Source organism: Anarrhichthys ocellatus, unplaced genomic scaffold, assembly GCF_004355925.1.
Source record: "Anarrhichthys ocellatus isolate YVR2014 unplaced genomic scaffold, GSC_Weel_1.0 scaffold103, whole genome shotgun sequence".
Lineage (NCBI taxonomy): Eukaryota > Metazoa > Chordata > Actinopteri > Perciformes > Anarhichadidae > Anarrhichthys > Anarrhichthys ocellatus.
Genome location: NW_022280133.1, coordinates 333,634 through 349,757, shown reverse-complemented (window position 1 = coordinate 349,757; position 16,124 = coordinate 333,634). Strand labels below are relative to the sequence as shown.

The 16,124-nt window shown below is 45.7% G+C and overlaps 1 protein-coding gene across 1 annotated transcript in view; it reads right to left on the bottom strand.

The window, feature by feature from the left end:
* Positions 1-15,182, bottom strand: part of LOC116399172 (zinc finger protein 407) — a 25,051-nt gene extending 9,869 nt beyond the window's left edge. The window contains exons 1-4 of the mRNA XM_031876128.1: positions 15,105-15,182; positions 12,997-13,723; positions 10,579-12,807; positions 5,158-5,272 (exon numbers count right to left, since the gene is read on the bottom strand). Of these exons, the coding sequence (XP_031731988.1) occupies positions 5,158-5,272; positions 10,579-12,807; positions 12,997-13,669 (3,017 nt within the window). The 5' untranslated portion in view covers positions 13,670-13,723; positions 15,105-15,182. The remainder of the gene's footprint in view (positions 1-5,157; positions 5,273-10,578; positions 12,808-12,996; positions 13,724-15,104) is intronic.
* Between the last annotated feature and the right edge of the window lie 942 nt (positions 15,183-16,124).

Here is a 16,124-nt window from a genome sequence, read left to right as displayed (position 1 = left end):
CTCTCTCTCTCTCTCTCTCTCTCTCTCTCTCTCTCTCTCTCTCTCGCCTTTTTTCTGCTTGTGCCTGTGCATGAGTGTGTTTCTATTGCAAAAAACATTAATTTTACAAACATCAGCCCAAGGCTACTAAACACATCCAATCCATTATGCTGCGCTTTATCGTGTTATGGGGGGGTAACGGGCTGTAAAGCTGTCTCGGTCATAAAGAGCGATCGCAGAGTGCCGAGTCAAACCAGAATGCCGAGCTCTGCGAGCCATACGCAGCCCTCGTTATCATCAGAACGGCTTCGTCACATACTTAACCTTTCCAGACCAGCCTTTCTGCATTATTTTCCAAATGACCTTTAGCGTTACTTATTTCATTTCCGATAATGGCGCACTAAATTTAGTTAAATGCATCAGGGCAAAATGTGTTTATTTTGGTGAAGGGGACCGCGCTGACTGACAAGGGCCGTGTTCCCAGACACAAACTCTTAAGTGTCCACGGAAGTAAACATCCGTACATCTTCCTGATTGGGACTGAAGACAAACACGTATAAATTAGATTGATCAAAACAAGTTAAAAAAAAAAGGGCAATACCCATTTAGATAAGGAGTACATGCATAAGATATTGAAGTATGTGGTTGCCATTTTATCCGTGCAGAAGTTCAGGGAGATACGTGAGGACACAGCAGCTGCGTCGAGGTTATGCTGCAGCTCAGATGTTCGAGTCTCCGCCTCAGCGGGCGCACAAGTCAACTCCCTACTCCTGTTCTAAGTTTCATTGTGTAAATAAAGTCTTTGGTGGCAGCTGCATTAGCCATGCAAGAATGATATGGCCGCAATGCATCCTGGTACATTTAGGCACTGCCCCAGCAGCAGGAGAACTCCATGCACTGGGGAATTTGTTGCTTCAACTGACTACTTCTACTGATTGGACATCCACATTAAAGGAGGCAATTCTTCCCCTAAATGTTTCAGATTATTCTGACTTTACATGCGTTTAACTGCGTTTTTTTTGAACAGACATCTAAGGGTTGACAAAAGTACAAATACATATATTTGTTTACATCCGTAGCTGTGTGTTAATGAATTCACAAGCCGGCTTCCAGGTGCACACAAATACGTAGCTACCCCTCGAGCTGTTGCACCGCAGACACAATCCCTCAGCCTGGAAGGAGCGGGGAGTTTCACGCCCTTGCTGTATGAGCGGAAGGGGGGAGGGGGTGGGGCGGAGGGATCTTAGCGAAATCGCTAATGTACGTGATGATTAAGTGTAACTCAAATACCGAGTGTGTTGTTCATGGGCCTGACAGGCAGTAATTTGGTGTATTATATTCTGCGGTTTTAATTGCACGCCACCAACGTGTCCCTCTGACACGTTATGAAGCGATGATGTACAATTATTTCGGGGCGGCGGGAGATCAGCGGAGTGACATTATAATCATCCTCATAGGGATCCCTCTCTTCATCTGCAACAACCATTAATGTTTAAATGGAAGGAAGGGAGGGAAAGAAAAAAAAACAAAAAAAAAACATAAAAATAGTTCTCAGGGAGTTCTAACCAGAATCTGTTTGAGGATTATAGAGAATCATGTCAGGGGAGAAGGAGAGGGGTGTGGAGAGACAATAGAGGGGCTGAGTTAAGTGACGGCTTTCTTTGGATAAGCAGCAAGCTAAGATGCTCCTCCACTGTCACTGCCAGGCCTCACACTACTCATACAGGCCCGGGCATTAAGGCACATTACAGCGGATGAGCCACGCAGGGCGGAACTGATGGGCTATTCTGGGTACGGACCAGACAATCTCACAAGACAGGGGGGGACATAAAAACCCTGACACGAGCCAGCCCCATCCTGTTAACAGTCAAATCACACACACAACACCCAACATGAAATCATGACTATATATACTCTCTCCAACACTAAGTCAAGAAAACTGGGAGGGGAGGGAGGGAGGGAGGGAGGGGGAAACACAATGCAGCCTCCTCCACGGAGAAGACAAACTTCAGCACGTTGCAAACTTTGTTTTGTGTGTTGTGAGAAAGCAAAAGGTTTTTGTTCGAATTCCTGAAGTGACCCTAGCAAACGGGCAGCTTATGACCCATAATCATAAACACGGCAGTGCACAAGAGGACAATCCACGTCCCTGATAGCGTTAATGCTTCCAAGGCCCGGGCTAAGATATTAAACCAATGCCTCAAAGCATTTAGACTGTTTATGCATAATTTAACACCTACAACAGCACTGGATGTCCGTTGCATCTTTGGGGAGGACGAGAGGGTGGAAATGCTGAATCCAGGGCCTTTCTGTTGGATGATGGAGGAGAGGAGGAGGAGGCTCATTAAGTGGCCCGAGCCCCACTGTGGACAAAACACAACCGTGAGGAAATGCAAGAATCTGCCGTCTCACATGCTGGAGATTTTTTCTTTTCAACCAATTAAATATGAGGAATCTCATCTTGTGTGCTAACAGCCAATTTGTGTTTGTTTTTTTCTGCTGTTTTTGCACCTTAAAGAGTTCTTTATGGGCGAATTAGGACAGAGCGGTCCGTTTTACAAACAAAGACACATGCAGGCGGACAGACGGACAGAGGCGTGGACGCGGATGTGTAGAGGAATGGAGAGAATCGGCTAGGCGGAGACAGAAAGCCTATAAAGTGTTGGCGATGATGAGCGAGGCGCTGACCGGCCCACTCAGGTGTGATTGGCAGCGTGGTCAGGGGGCTCCTATCTGTCCTGGCCTCGCATTTGCATTTGTTAATTAAATGCCACAACAATATGATCTTTAACTATCAACCAGTTCAACAAGTGCGCCGACGCTGAAGTGAGGTGGACAGCCGAGGTGCAGCACAGCCGCCCGATCGCCGCGTCACAGCCGAGATAATCTTCTGGTCTGAAACTTTAACAAGGAAAACACGGCAATCGATGGTGGTGAGGGGGGGGGGGGGTCTTTTTGAAAGAAGAAAAAGGAAAAGAACACAAACAATATGCTGAGCCGGTGCTCTGAACAAAATGGCAATAAACTATAGCAGCAAAACTTCATGTCCCGTGGAGGCCCGAGAGTCTGTGAGCATGAAATAAATTAATGAAACACATATTATATTGTAAAAAAAAAAAAAAAAACAGCCTCAAGATAGTCTTGTGTTAATTGAAATGATTAATGGTGATTCACAAACAAATATCTGGAAAAACTTTTTTTGTTTGGTTACGAAATGTATCTTAAGCATCCGCAGGAGAATGCAGAACTTAATCGCACCATAATCTCACTTTAAACATTATACCCGGACACGTGGCCATCCGTTAGCAGCGTGCTTTAGATTCAGGTTAAGGACGCAGCACCAAAACGTGAGAAGTTTGGGAAGGGGGTGCAGGCTAACGGGTATGTATGGCTCTGGCCTTAATGAGGGTGTTTCTGGAGGGTTTTCTTTGTGTTTGCTGCTCTTTAGTCAAGAGGAGCGATGGCCTGGTGATCAGTCAGTACTGAAAGCGCACACAGGGCCGATTTGTCACCGGCGGCTGGCACTGGCAGCACTCGGCTCCTCCACCCGCATGATTTGTGAAACCAGGGGCTGTATTTAGTAGTCCCATTTAAAAACAGGCATACCGGGGAAACTGCTCTGTACGTAGACGTGCGTGCGTGTGTGTGTAAAGTCGAGACGCCGCTTGGTCAAAAGCCCAAACCCATTTTGCAGCACTTGGGAGAAGAAGGTTTTCAGCTGGAGGGCTTGTGAAACATGAGCCTTTCCTCTCATTAAAGGAGAAGCTGTGTTTAAAACCAAACGCGTGTTTGCTCCCGCTGTAATATGTTTGCGAAACATCAGCGGGAGCAAATAAACACATTCGCTCTGCTCGGCTTTTGAAAAAAAAAAAAAAAAAAAAGGAACAAAATTGTCCCACGACTGAACTAAATGCAACGGTTTACACAGAATTACACAGAGGGAGAAGCTAATAACCCCACATATGTCTCCATCTTAGCGAGAGTGTAGCCGCAGAAGCTCGATGGCACAAAGCTGGAAATCCCACAATTTACTCTATTCCCCCGACTGCATGTTAAACAGCTTAACACGTCCGTTCGAACATGGCACGGCAGCGAGGAGGTCTACCGCGGGAATGGAACCAGCTGAACACAACATATGGTCCACATGTAGGGGGGTACAAGGTAGCGGGATATCGCTGTACTCTGGCACTGCTGGGTATTTATAGGCTCGCGGTTACCTACATAAACTGGCAATTAGGATTACTTGTACAGCTGAAACAAAAGGGTAGGCAGAGTAAACTCGGATATCTTTTACCTTTTAATTCAGGAGGAACGCTGACCAGCAGCAATACATTTGTCTTCTTAAGAAAAGGCCTGGGGGCAGTTGAAGGCGAGAGAACGTTATTCACACATTAAGGTGTGACTGGTACTGAAATGTTGGGATTGTTTTTGGACTGCGTCTCGCTATTTTTATGTTAAATTGCCTTTTGATTGATTGCTTTCTCTCCTAAATGAATAATAGTCAATGTATTAAGAGCTTCCACCAGAATATTAAATGTGCCATGATTCTCTAAAGACAGAAAAATGATATTCGTTATATATATTTATATAACAGCTCATTTAAGCAGTGCGTGGAAGGTTGTAATGTTGGGTTTTTTTTTTTTTTACAGATTGAAATCTCACGATTTTGACAAGGAGTCTCTACATCAGAACAGAATCTGTCATTGTGGTCGGACAGGGTTAAATTGGATTGAATTATGAATTAGCTTGAGACAAATGCAATTTAAAGTGGGCTGGGCAAAGGATAATTAGCAGATCGCTCCTTAGACACCAACATGAAACCTTACTACACCTGACCGGAGCAACACAACCACTCGCTGTTTTGTTTCTCACTTTCAACTGAAAGCTCTGGCAGCTGTTTCGGAAAACATACCAAATGCCTCCTAAACTATCCCTGAATATGTTTCCATATAAATATGGGACACTAATGTTCTGGTATCATCTAAATTCAGTTTCTGGCCTCATGGCTCGTAACAATGATCAGTTAGACGAGAGAAACACTAGTTATGTAAGAGTGGAAAAGTCTGTTCAGTTGTGTAAAGAGTTGACCACCGTCTTAATTTGTGACGTACCAAAGCCTTTGTTCCCCTCCTTGCGTTTTAAATCATATTCTTAAACATGGCGGTCGTTGTAACTCACCCACAGATGTCGCACTTGTACTCTCTCATGCCGAGGTGTCTCTTCACGTGGTTCCTGGCGTCTCCCAGCTGGGCGGTCGCAAAGTTGCAGATCTTGCACATGAAGGGCTTGGATCCTGCAAAACAAAAGCACAACGAGAGTTCACATCCCACAATAACATTACGTTTGAAAGAACGCGTTGGCAATCGCAAAGAAACACGACTGCATAGCCGCTGGGCAGAAATCAGATTCTACTTTACAGATCGTTTTTTCAATGGCAGGCGTGTAGGACCGTTATTAGTTCTGTGAGAGGACTTCAACCAACTCCAGAGCCATTAAATGACTCCAGAATTATAAAGAAGAAAAAACAGATGCCCTTACTGCAGCCCCCCATAAAAACTACAGTCACACTCCCGAGTGCCAGGCGTCTCTTCCTTCACTCTCTATCTATCCTTGTCACTCTCCTTCATCTCTTACCTACTCTTCCTTTGCCTGTGGATGCGTAAATTGGATTCCAAAGGTCAGGGCGAATGCGTAAATCAATTCTGTGTGCGCTCACTACCTCCCGTTCCATCATTAAAGCGCTAATCACTCCGGCGGGCTTCTCAGGGAGGTTTCTCCCTAATTATTGTCATTAATAAGTCCGGTGGGGCGGGGTGGCGTTTGAGAGAGTGGCAGAGCCTCTGCCCGCCATCCGTCATTCAAGAGCAGAGCCGCGAAGGGGCTGAGGGCGCTATCTGTGTGACGCACAAACATTTACCAGCTCACGGTGAAAAAGAGGGAAGGGGCCTTCAGAGTTGGGGCGAATAAAAATGGTTGTTGGGGCAAAAATCACGTATTCCTTTGGGTTTAACACATAATACCAAACTTTATATTCAGGGAAATAAGTTGCTAAAGCCTACACTTTATCGCAAAAATATAAAACGTGTGCATTTGTTAAAAATAAAATGGACGTTTTGTTTGGCGGGCTGGGCCGGATTCAGGCCGGCATCACACAGTGGCAGCCTGGTGCATCCACGTGCGCATCTTCTGAGCGAACCCTCGCCCGCTCACAGGGAATATCCCAAGACGCTCGACAATATTTATTCCAGGGGCAGCCGCTGATTTGATTAAGCACTTTGTGTAGATTACTAATTCGTTCATACACGGTTCACTTGCTGTGAGCTGGAAGTATGACACATCGAATTTTAAGCCGGTAACGAAGATTGAAAGGCAAGCGTGTGCTAACAAGGCCCATAAACATGGAGGTGGTGGGGGGGGGGGGGCTTTGCCGTTGCCCAGCCAGCCTCTTCATTTCACATGTCCCGTACAGTACACGCAAATCACTACACAGTCACAAATAAAACACACAAAAAAAAAACCTATACATAAAACACACTTCACACCTAAATGTGCAGACACTTTCACACACACACAAATCACACAACACGATCATCAACACCCCGGAAAAACAACAACAACAAAAAGACAAGACACGCACGCTCACACCACACCCACCATCACGCCAACACGTACCTACATCTAGATTCGGAGCCCCACCTCACACCTTATGCATGTGCATGCAGACACACACATTACATTCATAAGACGTAACCACCCATGGACAAACAGAAGGAGAGACAATCACTCACACACACACACGCTCGCTCACTCAACCTAAAGTTGAGGTGAGAGAGAGGCGTGTGGGGAGCTGATTTGTCCAGATGGCTGGCTGAGTATGAGACATGGCAGAGAGGAGGGAGATGTAATGTCCCTCAGTTCCCACATCTTATCACATTAATACTCCACCACTCCACTTAAACAGCTTCCGTGAAACTGAAATTGACCATCAATGCAGTGTCATGTTAAATTAATATTGCCATCCACACAGAGGCGATGTGGCTCCCTCACATCCCCGATGAGACAGGGAATGACTAATTCATTTCCTGAGAGGAGAGGGGAACCTCGTGTAATGTTTCACTCCGAGCGCTTACACACACACACACACACACACACACACACACACACACACACACACAAGGTGATGTCTTAAGCCTTGCACATGCCACACACTCCTGTCATATCCTTAGCTTTAATCTTCCGGTTTGGAGGAAGAGAATTATACATTTCATATAAATAAATGTCTCTTTTTTTCTGTCCGGCTTCAACCCTACCTCACAGTAGACGCAGCGAGTTCTGTTTAAGTTATCATGATCCGTCACACACAGGGTTACAGACATCCAGTCAAAATGTACCTTTATACATCACATTGTCTTTAAATGACTGGAGCCATAGGACTATACAGTAACTGTGAGCTAGAGGGGAGGAGAGGGAGAGACAAGCATCTCTCCCTCCAGAGCTGGACAATATATGGATATTATGTCCATGTCATGATATGAGACCAGATATCGTCTGAGGTTTTGGATATCACAGGATGGCACAAGTGTCGTCTTTTCCTGGTTTTACAGTCACCATTACTGATGGTTATCTATCAAAAATCTTGTTTTTTTATTGTTTTGTGAAGGCACCAAAAGTCAACCCTGCAATATTGATATTGGAGGTATTTGGTCAAAAATATTGTGGGATTTGATTCTCTCCATGTCACCGAGCCTGATCTCCCGTTTCACAAACACAGAGTTTCATCTCCAGTAAATAAATGCAACAAACTGTTCAAATATGCGGCTGCATTAAAGAGGCACTCTGGCCTTTTAGTGAGGACTCACAAAACACTTTAAAAAGGGAATTGAGAGGGTTCTGGGTTTTTTTTCCCCCAATGTGTGTGATGTCTTCTTCTGCTCTGGGGGAAACTTTACAAACTGTGCTCACAAACTGATCGGTTGAACAAACAGAACTGCTTGTTTGAAATTGGTAGAGAAAGACTACATTCAGTCATTCACAGTGTTGCACACCTGCCGGGCGACTTTGGGTGCTTCTGCATCCAACAGCTGTAAACACTGGGAGTTACCACTTCACCACAGAAACAATACAAATCAAAATGTAATACTTGAAAATAGGCCGTTGTGCAGGCACTTTCAATCTGATACAAGGCTGGTGGCCGACATTGCTTTCAGTAGAGAAGTTAACGTCCCGTGATGCTCTAAAGGTGTTTTTTAATACTTCATAGAATATAAAATCCTGGGGGAAAACACTAAATAACTTTAAGGGTTCAACGGCCTTAGAAAGGGTATCAACAGCTGACATGTTTGTAAGTTTCTACCTGTTCTACAGTTTTACTTCTCCGAACTCACATCACATCCTGTGTGTGAGCCTGCATGCATGGCACGCGTGTCTCTTACTCCAAGGCTCAGTCTGAGGTCAGACAGCTCACTCCGGTGAAAAAGTGACCAATTTGCCTCAAAATGCAAATTCCAGCTGTACCCTCATTGGCAAAACGCAAGCCATGTGTACGCGTTTCCTTTAAAAAGGGACAAATTGACAAATCTGTGTGCAGCCTCCCACCACCGTCCCCTGATTTCACTGATTAATCAAGTGAATGAAAACTAGGTCTTAATTAAAAGGATGTGGACGTGCTCCCAGCAGACCCCCCCCGTGCAGCTCCACGGCCCCCACAAACAAACTCCCAGAATAAATGGCCGCCACATAAAAAGGTAAATAATTCACTGTAATGAGGGAACTTAGCAATAATAACAACTGGCATATGTTGTCAAAATGAAGAGAAATGGCTGCTTCCCACAAATAACAACAGCATAAATGAAAGTAATCTCATAAACAAGAACATAACTCAATTGCATAAAAAGAGGTAAACCTTAAAAAACAACAAAGTATTCATCATTTGAAACCTCGGGGATGTGCCCTTGACTTGAAGCCATCTGTTGGGACCTCCGTGTCACAGCTTTCATTTTCTTAAGTAACGTTATGTAAGTGACCTCAAAACTCAGGAATTATGACACGGGGTAAAATTATGAATACATATAGACTATTCGTTAATAAGAAGAAAGTGGTGGCTCCACATTAATCATCCGGATTTTAACCTCCTCACAGCTCACAGGACAAAACACAATTCCTCAGAGTGAAATTATCCCTCTTATACTACCGAAAGCAACAGCAGCCGATCCAAAATATTTTACTGCCGCACGTTTTTGGCCCGTTGCATTTATGGGAATTTGATGACATGAGGGAGTGAAATCCGCACACTGCTTTTAAGTACTTCATGCTGTATTCAGCGAGGGAATATTATGTTGTTGGTTTTTTTTTGACAAAAGCTACAATACCTACACCTAAACCATCCACCGTCACAGAGCCCGAGAGTGGAAACAGTCCTGTTTCATCTCCCACACAACAGACACTTCACACACATGCACACAACCAATGCGCACACATGGTAAGCACAGAGCATGGACTCCAATTAAAGTCCCATTAAAGTTTGGGCTGAAAGGGGGATGAACCGCAGGAGGCAGAGAAGGGCATTTATTGACGTCGTCCTCGCATCTCGTTCCTGCATTAAGTTGATTTTAAAAGCAATTAATACACATGGTCAGGGAGAAGTAATGGAGCGCCTTATGTTCTTAACCTGCTGGACATTTCCCAGCCGAAAGCCCTGACCGACGCAGCCCTGCTTTGCATTATAAATGACAAGATAAATCTTAATGGATTGAGGATAATCAGCAAGCCATGAAGACTGACATATACACACGTTCGCTGGGCGTAGGAGCGCTCACACACACACACACACACACATACTCAAACGTGGACGTACAGACACAAGGGAAATTAAAGGCTTTGAATACGTCTGCATTGATTATTTTAAATTATTAGCCCACCTCTCTTTGGACCGCCAATGCTTTTAGCCTAAGCTTTAACACATTTACAGAGACTTATTGACTATAATTACAACTGAGTCTCGGTAATGGACACATCAATTATGAGTCGCACATGTCTCTGACCAAGCGTTGCTCAGGGAATCCCAATCTGGGTTCCATTAGCGTCTCTCCTGCTGGTCTGAAGCTCAATCAGTCTTTACCTTCACCTCTACTGAAACGGCTATTACCTGGCTGCAGTAGATAGTGGCCTTAACATTAGCTTGAGCTGCCAAAGAGGAGGCTGCGTCTCCCAACTCGAAGCAATTGTACCTAAAAACAAAAGGCCTAATAGCTGAGGCAGCCACACAAAGACGGTATTGTTCTTTTTGGCAAAACGCGATGTGTTCAAGTGCTCACGAGGCTTTAAAATCAGTCACAGAAGGTTGAATGATTTATGCAGCAACTGCAAAGTTACACATAAGTGTTTTTAAATTACCTTCTGATCAAAACCTCATTTCTAATAAGTTTATAAATTGCATAACAATGCATTGAAAATACAGTTTGTGAGGGATGAGGGATAATAGCTTTGACCTGCTTTTACGCAGCATACATACTGCACTGGCGTCTGTTAATTGTGTATGTGGCACACAGAGAGTAGCAGAAAGACGAAGAGTGTGTGAGTAAACAGAAGAAGTGTACGTACCGGTGTGTGTGCGGATGTGTGCCAGGAAGGCCATGGAGTTGCTGCTCTTGCACACCTTGCCACAGTACTTGCACACGCTGCCCTGGTTCTCCTCGCGCTCGCGGTTGATCTGCTCCGTGTCCTCCAACACGTACTTGTTGACCTCCCTCAGGAGCTCCTCGTGCTTCTCCTTGATGTGGACGAACAGGTCCTGCTCCGTTCCGAAGCGGTCGGTGCACTTCACGCACTTGAAGCTGGCGCCCCCCTCGGGCAGCGCCTCCACGCTGTTGCGCTCGTTGCGCAGGTGGGCGGCGCTGGTCAGGTGCTGGTGCAGGTTGCTCTCGGTGTAGAACGACTTGCCGCACACCAGGCAGTGGAAATGCTTCTCCTTGGACGGGTGCTTCATGGAGATGTGGACGTTGAGGCCGCTGATGCCGTCGGCCATGAAGCCGCAGTCCTCGCAGCGGATGCGGGTGCTGCTTCGCTTGGCTTCGTCGCTCACCTTCATCATCTTGCGCCTGAGCTTCCTGACGTACGCGGAGTTGGGGGGCAGGAAGCCGGAGGGCACCGTCGATCCCCCGGTCAGACATATGACGGCGGCCTCGCCCTCCAGAGACAGGCCTTCCTGCAGCTGCTGCTGCTCCTGCTCAGCGAGGGCCTTCACGGACACGATGCAGGCATCGAAGGGAAGCGCTTTGGACATTTGTGTGTCTGAATGAGAGCCGTCGCTTTTTGCGTCTAAAATCATCTCGTCTGTATTCAGGGGTTCTTCGTCTGCTGGCTGTCCCCCTTCCTCCCGGCTCTCTGGCTGTGCAGACTGATCCTCCGCGGGATGAAGTTCTGCTGGAGCCTCCTGGGGTTCACACAGCTCCGTGAGTCCAGTTGTCGCGTCGGTTGGATCCGGTTCACCACTACTGGAGGATGCTATACTCTCTACTTGCTTCTCGTCATCTGCACTGCCAGCTACTGCAGCAGCAGCAGCATCAACAGGCTCCGTGGGTGCGGCTGCAGTCTGACTTTCGGCAGCTTGGCTGTCATCAGAAGAAGAGTCGGACTCCTCTGTGGGGCTCAGGTGTTCACATTCAGGGTTAGGGTTGGCCTCCGCGAGCTCAACGGCCTCTTCCAACGGGAGCGCCGCAGCTCTTTGTTCCTCGCTCTCTCGTGGTTCCAGGTATTTCTGGCTTTTCTGTTTGTGCTTGTCTGTGATGGCATGGCGAGACATTTCCCTGCTGGTTACAGCATAGTAGCTACACGCAAGGCAGACGTACTCAAAATCTTTGGTGTGCTTTCTCTTGACGTGAAGATGGAGCGAGGGGATCGACTGAGCTACAAAATCGCAATAGCTGCAAGCGCTAACGGAGTCATATTTACTTTTTCTCTGGCTCGTGTCCGACTGCGGCTGCTCTTCTCCGCTGCGTTCGTTTGCGGCGGAGTCGTCAGATTCCGGCTCTCTGTCGGCGCTCTGCAGGGATGCATTCGCTTCCTGTGCTTGTCCAGTTGTGGCTTCCTCCGGTGACGCACTTGTGTGATTGTTGGCCTGGTTGTTGTTGGCGCACTCTTGTGCGCGTCTGACATGTTTCTTCGTGATACAGTGGCGATCCATGTCCCCTTTGGTCACGCAGCTGTAGTTGCACAGGGTGCAGCTGTAGCCGTACTCCTTGCTGTGTTTGCGGCGGACGTGGACACTGAGGTTGGTAGCGTTGGACACCACCAGGCCACAGTATCCACAAGTGGTCGTGGACCCTTGCTTTGGTCTGCCTCTTTTCTTTCTGGGAGTTTCGAGCTCTAAGTCTTCCTCGTCCACCGATGCAGCTATGGAAGCTGCCTCGGTTACCTGCTGCCCCTCTGTCGAAGCAGCGGCCACCTGAACCATATCGTCCACATTAGCACCCTCTCCAGCGCCGTCTCTGCTTACGCTCTCGACGTAGGCGTCAAAGGAGGCGGAGTCGCTGCTTTTCTCCCCTTTCTGCTGCCGCATGTGACTGTCCGAGGACAGGTGAGCGTCCATCCACTCGGACGTGGCCGAGAGGAAGTTACACAATTTGCAGCGGTACCACTCCTGGTTAAGGTGTTTTATCCTCGTGTGGTTTTCAAGCAACGCGGGGGTGCTAACCCTGAAATCGCAGTGTGAACACTTCAGCTGGAACCTGCTGAACGTACGTTTAGCGGCCACTCTGGTCGGGGTGGCCTTCAGAGTGCTGCCAGGGTCCTCGGCTTCCTTGTCTTCACCCGTGTTCTCGCCAGCCTCAACTGAAACACATTTCAAAAGACACGCACAATTCAGCCAAAAGATCATTTAGATATCATTAACATGTTATGTTTGGGATTTGTAAAAAATCCATCGATATTTTTGATGATACAAACTATCTACTGTCTAACATCTTTAGAATAGCGTGAATTTTGAATTTCACCTTTAACTTGAGAATAGCATATACTCACATGTGAATGGGGTGTCTTTGGTGTGGTATCTCTGGATATGCACGTCCAGAGGGGACTTGTCCCTAAACTCTTGTCCACAGTAGTTGCACGAATGTATCATCTTAGGTTTTGGGGTTCTCTTGCTAACTCGTCTCTCTTGTGTGGGGACTGCCTCCTCTTGATCTGCCTGCTGTTTGTCTAATACCGTTTCCTTTTCAGTGAAACTATTTGTGTGGATTCCGCTGTCGTCATCTGCTGACCTCAGCTCATCAACATCAGACTCCTGGTTTTGTTTGACTTCAGCAGCACTCTCCGTCTCCATGTCTACTTCCTGTTGGTTTTCAGCTGGACTCCCGTCCGACTCTTTTTCATTTTCTTCGGCCGGCTTGGCAGTTCTATTGGTACTCTTTGAGTTCTTTCCATGCTTTCTTGAAGAGTGGATCTTCAGCGATCTCGGACATTTGGCAGAGAAGCCACAAACTGTGCAGAGGTTATCACCATCTTCTGGTACAGAGTCAGGCCGCAGCCTCTCAGCGACTTCCTCATCTGTTCCGTTGGGCTTGGCGGTCCCACCGGGTGAGTCTCTTTTAGTTTCCTCCATTTCCACGTCACCTGGCTGCACCTTCCCACTGGTGTCATTATCACAACCTTTGTCCTCAACAGCCTCCTTTCCCGATATCAACGCTTTATCCATTTCATAGCCTGCTATGAGCGTATAACAGTGAAGTTGATCGCTATCATCAAACTCCTGGAAAGAAAGAAAGAAAGAAACGGAATATATGAATGGCATCTTCAATCGTCTACAACACAATTTAGTGAATTAAAGAAACATTCTGGAAACAAGTAAAGTGCATTTGCCACAAATTGTGTAGTTAAACACCAGCTTCTGAAAAACGATCACTCATTTAACAGCACCATCAGCCTCAGCACAAGTAAATGTCGCCATCTAGTGCTTCCAGGCTCTAACTGTTTGGTACAAACATTCCAGCATGTGAGCTTGCTGTTGCTGGTCATTTAGTGGGAAAACAAGTCCACTTAAGTCACAGTCATTTAATGGTGCATACATATGGCAATGCTGGTTTAAGAACCATTACTAAATGCTTATAGACATGATTCAATAGCGCTCCAGTTGTTGCCACAATTAGACCAGTAAAATTATGTGAAGTACAGCTTAAAAATTCATTATCAATAACCATATGTCTAGTGTTGCAACAGTCTCAACGTATTTTCTTCTGCCGCATATATTCAACATAATTGTACATTGGTTAAGACAGCTCAATGCACGGCCACTTCAGAAGTGTTTCTCTATTTGCAGCATGTTTCTTTTTGCCATAAAACACTCAAACTGATAGGTGTTATTTTTCATTTGCTTGTGTTTTACTTACATGCAGCTTTCTCAAAGGCCATATAATACAGTGTGTGTAAAATATACAGGGGACATCTTGAGCAACAAATATGTTTCAGCACATCCATGTGTAAATTGTCACAACGGTTCAAAATGTATGTACCTTTTATCTGCCTTTTATCCTTTATTATTAGTTAGGATTTAGGTAAAATATATATAATAAATACTGTACTTCAGCTAGATTTGCGTGTGTATGTGTGTGTGTAGAGGGTCATGCCTTGTTTATGCTTATGAGCTTCAGTCCACTTGTGCTTGCAAATGTAAACGTAGGATCCGTAAAAACGTGAAACTGCAGCGACAACGGTCGAGTGTTGCAGTGTAAGACACCGCGTGAAAACTATTTTCATGGCGTAGATTGCTCGTTCACCTCCACACATATGAGGGGAAGTTGTTGTGGGTACTGCTGCTGGCTACCGCGGCTAACTTGCTAACTAGCGACATGTTTCTCAACTGTACTTTGAGACACACACCGCACGTCCAATGGCATTGTTACATCGGCGGTGTAGTCCAATCAGAGCGGGACAAAGGCGGGTCTAAATCGTTCCATGGCTTGGAAAACGACGGCATCACAGTGGCCCAAAAAGGAGGCTAACGTCGACCTCTGAAACAGTGCTGTATATGACCGAAACAGTGCCTAAAAACACCCCCGATAGTCGTCTATCGTTTTAGTAAAAGCAACTCAGGTAATTATTGGCAAATACAGTCAAACTTCAATTGAACTTACCTCTTGTTATACGACTATTTCCACTGTCCGCGCTTTTTGCTGCTAGACACAAATGGCGTACCGTAGCGTGAGCCCTGCGTCACAGGAGAGGGCGGCGCGAGCGGCGTTGCTTCTTTTTTTTTCTCTCCGTCAGCTGATTTGGTCAGGTGATGCATTCCCGTTCTGGGGGGGAAACCGACAGTCAGAGCATTGTCAACTCGTTCAAATTGTTCAAATTGGTGACATTCTCGTCTCGTTGGAAAATGCCAAGACGCCAGGGGGGGAAATTTGAAAGCTTTCATTGCTGCTCCTCAGAATTGTGATTGTTACAACACACACAGCCAGGAAGTGATGCATTTAATGTCATATTTTACTGCACAGTACACGACCAGCCAGGCAGAGCACCATGCATACATATTTAAAACACTATTCACTGCTCTTCAATTTGTGCATATATTTCATTTTTTTATTATCATTTCTTTTCTATAATGGTATTGCTTTTGTTATTCAAGGGAGGGTATTGGCCCAAGGAGGACTGAGAACACGTCTTATCAGTAAATTACCTAGCTTGAAGTTTTCTTGCGGGAATTACGGTCTGCAAGCTGAGAGAACATCTTAATGTGAATGTAGCACATCTCGTTACATTTGTGCACATTTGTAATTCAGGTATGGGAGTGAGGGAGTTGTGCTTTTGTTTTAAAAATTAACAAATCTGTACATAAATATATAACAAACTATACCAACTGTACTATACCAACAACCGACTGTTGAAAGAGTTTTCGTGCACATCTTCAAAAATGTTGCCATATTGTGATGAAATTATTTATTTTAGTCTATTGTTGGAGAGTAAACCACTTAATACTGTGCTATGGTCCTAAAATAGTCTCGATGTACAGGTTTGTGTTTTCCTCCCAGACATTTATTTCAACTTTCTGAACTGTCATTAAAATGTCATGATAATATAAGAACTATTTGCATTATTGTATTTATTTAAAGGTTTAGCATGTGGCCTATGCAGAGGCAGTGTATATTTTTTTCCTC